The following is an 8,862-nucleotide window of genomic DNA, read 5'->3' as shown; positions in this document are numbered from 1 at the left end:
TTTTGTTAAGAATTGAGAATACCAAAGATATGTGTTTTTAAAGTTTTAGAGAAAAGCTTGAAGTGGAAGAGACATCACTTTAAATGAATGATTAAAAAATCTTTTCTTAGAGTATTTTCATCCTAACCTATCTTTCTCTGCATTTGCCAAGGATTGTTTATTTCCTGGCACACATTTTTACATAAACAATGCATAGAACAAAAATACTGCATTTGCCCATCATGAGATATGCGTCACTTAGCAAAAATCTGATGTGTCTGTCTGATTAATTTTGAAAAGAAGATAATTGCTGCTTTAAATAAAATTATATATATTTATTATAAGAACAAATTAAGCAAATTACATCGGTCTTCCTAATCCACTGATCGATAGAGTTAATGTAATATGCAAAGAACTTGAAAATCTTTAGACTCCTTCAAACCCAGGGTGTATAGTATTTTGCTGTTGTTTGCTTTGTCCCTTTACTCCTAACCCTACAATCAATTTTTCTAGGTTTGGTGATATAAGGAATCAAAAAGAAATTAGTTAAGATCAAATAAGGTTATAATCTGACCCATTTGAAGCAATACCTTTACATTAATTTATGGATGATATGAGACTTTTGTCAGCTATTAAATATATTTTTAAAAAATTCCTGTGGATTAAAGTTGCAGACTTTTGTTTTCTCCAGTAGAGTTAATGAACTGAATGGAAAATATGTCATTAATTTCTTGAGCCCCCTTGTGAGGCAAGAAAATGACATTCTCATCTAACAGCTGGAAAAACCGAAGAACTAGCGAATGTAACTGCACTCAATTGCAAAGGAAAATAATGCCTCTAATACAATACCCAAGGATGTAGATATGAAAGAATATTGCAGACACACACATTCCCTCTCTTATTTTTAATGAATCAATACCTGCATCTTAAAGTATGAGGATAGTTAAACCCTTGGATCTTGGCCCTATACCTTTTGGCAGAGTAAATTAATGCCTCACAACCTGGCAGTGCAGTCACCCTTTTAATTTACTTTTAAATAGCTTTTCCCTAATCCATACAATCTAAGATCTGGCCAATCATGAATCTTCAGTAAACTTATTTAAACCTCTTATTCTATGGATTTTTTTAACTGTAAAATTTCAGGAAATAATAACTCTTTGCAAAGTACATTAAGACCCTAATTGGGAAGTAAAACAGAACAAATTGAATTGATTTGTAGTTTCACAAAAATGAACTTGACATTTCACTTAGAATTTGTAAAACATCATAACAGTTTTGAGATCCTCTGAATTTATTTGTTTTGCAAAAAAGTGAATGTCTCACTTGAATGGAAATGCCCTCAAGTTACTTCTAGTATTGCTGTGGGATTGATTTTTCTAGGTTAAGGGAATGCAAAAGTTAGGTGCTTTATATGTATTCTTTTTTTTTTTAACAAATCATTATCTATCTTTTAAATGGGTTTAAGACATCCCAAAACAAATCAGGAAAAAGGAACATCATTTCAGTATTTCCAACATAGGGCTTTGTGTAATGACTGTGACACCATGACAGTGAAGTATTCATTTTTAAGCTTTAAACAGAGAAAGCTTTACCTCAGTGTGTCCAATAGAAATACAATATGTAAATTAACCCATATTATCTGTATGCTGATTGGCTTGAGTTCCCCCGAATGTCACAATCTCACCACCCAGCAATGAGGTATTTTACTGCTGTCTGGAGATCAAATTATTACTGTAGAGAAGATCTTTATTTTTTCTGTTTCATTAACAGATTATTATAAAGCAATAAGCATGCAGGAGGAGAAGCAGACGTTTTACATTGGGAATTAATGAAAGCATGTCTGCTCGTTTTTTGGAGGTGGGGAGTTGTTTAAAATCTTATACCACCCCCACAAACAAAACTCTTCCGAAATGGTAAAATAAGGAAATGCATGATTCCAGAGGCATCCCTAAGCACCCAGTTGTCAGGCTATGTGGTGTCTTGTGATATCATCGGACCTTTTGGATGGGTGTAAGTTTTATGAATTCGTTATATTCCTAGTATTTTTCTTCCGTAAAAACAGAGGGGGAGGGAAGGGAAACTCACACACACAACTGCTTTGACATTACCAATGTATTGGTCAGCCGTACTTGCAAGAAGGAAAAAGAAAGGTTGTTGCTCGGTGGGGTGGAATGTGAGGAATAGTCATTTAAAATTTTTGTAAGCCTGATTCTATAGTCATATTCGTTAAGGTAAAATGGATTTAAATCATTTTGCAGTTGTCCTCTGAACTTAGCTTCTCCCTACTTAACACATATTTGCGTGCCTTTGAGAATATAAGATGACTAACAAAGACAAGGCTGCCCTAACCTGCTTTCCCTCCTTCCCCATTGACAAGATTTTGTTTGACTGCGCTCTTTAAAAAATACATATTTAATTTCTTTTCTTTCTTTCTCTCTCTCTCTTTTCTTTCTTTCTTTCTATCTTTCTTTCTTTCTTTTTTCTTTTTCTTTCTTTCTTCCTTTCTTCCTTTCTTTCTTTTTCTCCCCCCCACCTTCCCAGCCAACCTGCTAATGCAAAAGTCAGCTGGGGAAATCATTAAAAAGGAAATCTAAAAGAAGCTTCCAATGCATTGGACCACCCTAAATGAGAAAGGAAGGAAACGTTCGGGGAAGGCTAGGGTTCCGGGAAGCTGAAGAGGGGGCGAGCGCCCCGACACCGTGGCTTCTCCTGGCGCTGCCCTAAGGGATGGGCCTGAGGTCCTGAAAAAGCCTTTCCGAGCCCCCACTTCAGATGTGGGGAGGGAAAAGTTCAGAAGCAGCCAGAAGGGGACAAAAACCTAATTTTGCCACTTCAACAGGACAGGATATTCAATAAGCCCTGCCAACTCTGGAAACGGGTCGAGTCTTCTGTTGGCTCCACAGAGGCTGAAGCAGCCCTCGCCGCCGCCCTCGCCGCCGCCGTCGCCGCCGCCGCCGCCGCGGCGGCCCCTGCGTTACTGGGGGAGACGGTGCCGCTGCGACAGGGGAGGACGCGGCTGGAGCTCAAGGAGGCTCCAGCGCGCAGGCGCCGCCGAGCCCTGCCTGGATGCTCAGTCAAGGCACTAAGGCAAAAAAAAAAATCAGCAATTTATAGAAAGAAGAAGCTATAGTCTGTCGGGATATCCAACGCCAACAGGTAGGAGGATATACTCTCGGTTAAGTTTGGGGGGAGGGGGGCGCACAGTGTTGATGAAACTGCAGGTTCACGGGCACCGAGCCCTCCCTGAGGTTTTTTGTTTTTTGTTTTTTTGACAATAAACTGCATAATGGAAGTACATTCAGACAATGCATCTTCAGTAGGGCTTATTGAGAGCTCCATTTCTGGAAAGCGTTGCAAGACTGAGGAAAATCAGACTGCGAATCACCGGGAACAGTTCCCTTGCAGCACAGAAGCAATCTCTCTCCCCATCTTCGCGTATGTAATGCATGTCTCTCTCCCCCTCCCCCTCCTCCACCCCACATTATAAATCCAGGGGTGGCGGATTTCAGGTTTCGTAATGTTGCATGATGTGATCGGTATTTACCCGGGGATGTACCGGTGGGGAAATTAAAATCATCGAACGCAGTTTTGCCTGGGCTTCCATCAGCATATTCCGGGCTAGCGAGAAGTGGCAAAGGAAACATGCTTCGTGGGAATAACAGAAGAAGCCGATTTTCCTGGTGTGGCTCTCAGGCACCCAGGACACAATGTGCATTTTGTTTTAAAATGAAGCCACTTGCAATTTGCAGCAAAGATTATCAGTGTAAATAGGAAAGGCTTAATTGCCCAAGAAACACAGGTTCATGTTAAATTCATTTGAATCCAGGCAGCCAAGGTTTACAAATGGAAGTGCATTATTCCTCTGGGTGTGTTTCCCTGGCCAATATTTACATTAACCGTTTTTAATAATCATGTGGGTTTAAAGGAGAAAAGATTTACCAAAAATGGGGGGTAGGGTGGGGAAGGAAAGACAAAAGATTAAATCACATCAAATCCTGGATAAGTTCCTATTAATTTCAAAGTCTAATGTTCAAATTGTGCTTTAAGATGAATCAACAAATACTCTTCTTATAATATGCAGCATGCATAGTGGCACTTGAGTTAAAAGACATATTTTGCAAGGGCTCTTTGGATCCATATCAGCAGGAAAGCTGCCTGTAAAACACTGACAGATACTAACAGAACTCAAATAAATGTAGGGAGTCTCATCTCTGTCTCCTATCAGCAATCTTGTAGATTCCATTGTAACATTAGTGATTGACTCCTGGATTGGCATATTTTATGATTGTGGAACATTTCATTCCTTCTATCCTAAAGGTACCCAATCAAATTTATGTTCTCCAAAATAGGGACATTTTAAAATTCATCTAGTTCAGAAAACTAAACAAGCCATTTTCTTGAAATCTCAAACAAATACTTACTAAAGCAAATAATATTATTCAAAATTAAAACTTTATTTGCTTCCCTGTAAATGAACAGCTTTATGTTAGCACTGCCTGACATCATTACTTGTTAACTTAAGAACTGATAGCTCATTTTTTTTCCAGATATTCTGATGGCAAATCAAATGGAAGAAAAGAGGAAGCATGACTGCAGATCGCATCAGTTCTCTTTGTGGATTACATTTTCAGTAAAATGTATGGATCTATCTTTTCCTTGTTCTTATATCTAGATCATGACACTTGACTGAGGCTGTATCTTTATCCTCCATCCATCTATGGCGAACTATAGCCATGCAGCTGACAACATTTTGCAAAATCTCTCTCCTCTAACAGCCTTTCTGAAACTGACTTCCTTGGGTTTCATAATAGGAGTCAGTGTGGTGGGCAACCTTCTGATCTCCATTTTGCTAGTGAAAGATAAGACCTTGCATAGAGCACCTTACTACTTCCTGTTGGATCTTTGCTGTTCAGATATCCTCAGATCTGCAATTTGTTTCCCATTTGTATTCAACTCTGTCAAAAATGGCTCTACCTGGACTTATGGGACTCTGACTTGCAAAGTGATTGCCTTTCTGGGGGTTTTGTCCTGTTTCCACACTGCTTTCATGCTCTTCTGCATCAGCGTCACCAGATACTTAGCTATCGCCCATCACCGCTTCTATACAAAGAGGCTGACCTTTTGGACGTGTCTGGCTGTGATCTGCATGGTGTGGACTCTGTCTGTGGCCATGGCATTCCCCCCAGTTTTAGATGTGGGCACTTACTCATTCATTAGGGAGGAAGATCAATGTACCTTCCAACACCGCTCCTTCAGGGCTAATGATTCCTTAGGATTTATGCTGCTCCTTGCTCTCATCCTCCTAGCCACACAGCTTGTCTACCTCAAGCTGATATTTTTTGTCCACGACCGAAGGAAAATGAAGCCAGTCCAGTTTGTAGCAGCAGTCAGCCAGAACTGGACTTTTCATGGCCCTGGCGCCAGTGGCCAGGCAGCTGCCAATTGGCTAGCAGGATTTGGAAGGGGTCCCACACCACCCACCTTGCTGGGCATCCGGCAAAATGCAAACACCACGGGCAGAAGAAGGCTCTTGGTCCTAGATGAGTTCAAAATGGAGAAAAGAATCAGCAGAATGTTCTATATAATGACTTTTCTCTTCCTAACCTTGTGGGGCCCATACCTGGTGGCCTGTTATTGGAGAGTTTTTGCAAGAGGGCCTGTAGTACCAGGGGGATTTCTAACAGCCGCTGTCTGGATGAGTTTTGCCCAAGCAGGAATCAATCCTTTTGTCTGCATTTTCTCCAACAGGGAGCTGAGGCGCTGTTTCAGCACAACCCTCCTTTACTGCAGAAAATCCAGGTTACCAAGGGAACCTTACTGTGTTATATGAAGGAGCATCTGGAAATCTTTAGCCTTGTGAAACACTAACCTTCTCTGCTAAGCAATCGTGGCCTGTAGCCATATCTTGAGAAGAAAATCAAGAATGGGATCAGCGGTTATAAGGATTTGGGCAACATTCTGCAGTCTTTGCAATAGTTCACCTATAATCCTATTTTAAATCTCAGAGTGATCCTGCTGACTGCCGGCGAAGGTTTGTAATTAAGAAAGGACTGAACCACTGCCCTAAGTTTCTTTATGTGGTTGAAAAGTAGATAATGAAAGTAGCAGGTGCTAAGTATCAGTGCTAAATGCTGTGTATATCACTACTTATGAAAAAAAAAATCAAAAAAACAATTAGCATTGGACATCTTAATAAATTAAGTTGACATGAGGTAAATGTGTTGATAAAAACTAATTTTAGAAGTTTGAAGACTTTAAAACATTTCATACTATTATTGTTTTGCAAAGACTAAAATATTTGGGGACTTAAAGTACTGTAATCCACTAAAAATGTGCCATGAATTATTGGATTATCACACTTTTAAAAAACTCGCCTTGTAAGTTTGGGGAGCATTCCAAAGCAGTATATTGGTTCCAATTAGAGTTTACTCTTTTTTTTTGTATTAATACATTACTATTTCTAAATACCACTTTCCTTACCTACTAGTGAAATTGCTAGCATTGAACTGTATTATGTGGTTTTTGTTGATTTGGTATAAAGTTTTTCCAATTCATTTATATTTTACAAATGCTAGATATTGGTCTGGGAGGCAACATTAATGGTACCAACTGGTCACAACTGAGCAGTTCTAATAATGCAGAATAAACACATGTTGCCTTAAAGGGTTATCTAGTATCTTTCATCTTATTTAGCATTGGAGCAAATAGTCAGGGGAAATCGATTTAGTAACTGGTCATGGTCATGCATCTGGAAGTGCATGGACGATCATTTAATACTCTTTTTCCTTTTTCCTCACATGGTTTGAAAATTAAGGTGCACATCACTGGGATAATGAGAATTTCTTCTGAGGTGTGCTACCCATTCTGGTGTGTTCTAAGAAGCAGGCAGTTGATGTATGTTTATATTTTAAATCAGCTGTCAAAGGGAGACCACAGCCTTAGTATGACATCCTGCACAATTTGTGAAGCATTTATTCTACCGAAGGCACAGTCTTGTTTATACTTTCTGCACATTCAGTGTATTGGTCGTTTAAATTATTTCAGTTTTAACTTGTGAAAGCTTATAATATGATTTCTGGTATTTTAGAAATACATTAGAGTCTGTGAGTCTCATTCTTTAAGATACAGATGTGTGAATTTCAATATAAAGTTGCATTTGCCAAAATTTACCTGTGTAGCCTGTTACTTTTCTTGGAATAAATTTTACATTTTTGGCAATTAACAATTTCTTTTGACCTGGGAGGCAAGCACAAAGTAGGAAGACTAGCTTTATTATGGTTTTGCTTTTTTATTTTTGTAGCTACTATGTTTTGGAACTGGAAATGCGCAAATGATAGGGAGCTTAAAGCTGATAAACTGACAATATTATCTACAAAAGCATTATTTGGTAGCTTATCATAATTATTTATCTATTTATTCTTACAAACCAGTAATGTTTAGAGATACATACCTGCTTAGTTGATGGTTCAAAATTTTAATATAAATACCACATTTTAATTTGGAGCATTGCAGAAATTTTGGATTCTAAATATATAACATCTAAGAAGAATGGTTTACAATAATATTATGACAAAACCAGAAAAGTTACTGTTTTTGTTTTCCATTGTTTTCATTTGTGGTTTTTTTGTTTGGTTTGGTTTGGTTTGGTACTTGAAAAATAAGATTAGGAATCTAATGGAACAGAATTCTTTATTGCTACAGTACTTCTGTAAAGAGAATATCAATATAAATATAAATAAGGAAAAATAAATCACTGGAATGTGTCAATTATATATGCAACTATTCAGTTTTGCTCATATGAGGACAGCTCAAGCCATAATTTAGTGAGCACTGTGTTTGACCTAATTTTACTTTATACCAAAGTTGATTGGATCTGAGACAAAGTTTAATGTACAACAGGAGTTGAATCTAGCAATAAAGGCCCCTTGTTGATACTAAAATCATTATCCAAAATGCAATAAAGGAAATGTTAGCAAAATGTATTCTGATAACATTGTTTCCAACTCAAAAAAAAAAAGTTATAGTAGAGGTGTAATTACAATGATTATATTTATAGAGAACTTTGCTTAGAGGTTCAGGTATCACCAGCAATCAGTGGAACATTCAGCGATTGTCTTGTAGCCAGAGATTAGCTATTATCAACGCTAACCTCCATAACATAGACAAGAAAACTGAGGCATAGATTGAAGGTGGGGGATTGAGGAGTCAAGAGCAAGAGCCAAGTGAGATTGCCTGACCTTACCTAGCTATTTGGAATAACAGATTCCAACAGCTTTGGTAAGTGATCAGTGAATAATGCAGAGTCGTCATGACTTTTACTTAAGCTTCCTTTTGACTAACTTAGCATTTCAGGTCAAGGGGCAAGCACTGGGTGAGATACATCCCCAGTTAATTGATGTCATTTGTAAGTCAATGAGCAATGGTAGCAATCCTGTAAAAGTCTGCTTCTGTGTCTTAATGACCAAATCACATTATCTATTTTGGCACCCATTCCAATGTTCAAGCAGTCGGTAACTAATTCAACTTGAAAATGTTAATAATTTTCAACCCCTGCAAATATTCCCACTGGTGAGTCTAACTTCCCTGGTGAGTGTAACTTCCCTATCCCATTATCAATAATAATGCGTCCCTCCTGGACTAATTACACCTGAGCTGAACAGTCTTCAAATTGTTTTCCTTAATAGTGATGATATGTTTGCATGGATGTGTCTATACTACCTCATCTGGTTCCTTTGGTGCACAGTGGATTTATTTGTGAGATGCCTGGCTGGAACTAGGCATTCAGTCTGACTGTGGAATCCTATGCAGCTATTAACTGAGGCAAAAGGAGGTGAGTAACTTGCCCAGTTTCCCACAGAGGCCCCATTTAAATAACATAAATTT

At 38.4% G+C, this 8,862-nt stretch overlaps 1 protein-coding gene across 4 annotated transcripts; it reads left to right on the top strand.

The window, feature by feature from the left end:
- The first annotated feature begins 1,903 nt into the window (after positions 1–1,903).
- GPR85 (G protein-coupled receptor 85) lies at positions 1,904–7,471 on the top strand. Of its 4 annotated transcripts, none has more exons than XM_027574010.2 (4): positions 1,904–1,989; positions 2,521–3,135; positions 3,300–3,414; positions 4,527–7,471. In XM_027574010.2, exon 4 carries the CDS (start codon positions 4,697–4,699, stop codon positions 5,807–5,809), a length of 1,113 nt encoding a protein of 370 aa, XP_027429811.1. In that variant the 5' UTR covers positions 1,904–1,989; positions 2,521–3,135; positions 3,300–3,414; positions 4,527–4,696; the 3' UTR covers positions 5,810–7,471. The 4 variants fall into 4 exon arrangements, with proteins under 4 accessions (XP_027429811.1, XP_027429809.1, XP_027429812.1 ...); XM_027574008.2 differs by having other exon boundaries at positions 3,297–3,414; XM_027574009.2 differs by lacking the exon at positions 1,904–1,989 and adding an exon at positions 2,157–2,210 and having other exon boundaries at positions 3,297–3,414.
- The last annotated feature ends 1,391 nt before the right edge of the window (positions 7,472–8,862 follow it).

This window comes from Zalophus californianus, chromosome 12 (assembly GCF_009762305.2).
Source record: "Zalophus californianus isolate mZalCal1 chromosome 12, mZalCal1.pri.v2, whole genome shotgun sequence".
In the NCBI taxonomy this organism is placed as follows: Eukaryota; Metazoa; Chordata; class Mammalia; order Carnivora; family Otariidae; genus Zalophus; species Zalophus californianus.
Note: the sequence above shows the minus strand (reverse complement) of the source record. Positions and strands in the feature narration are given on the sequence as shown.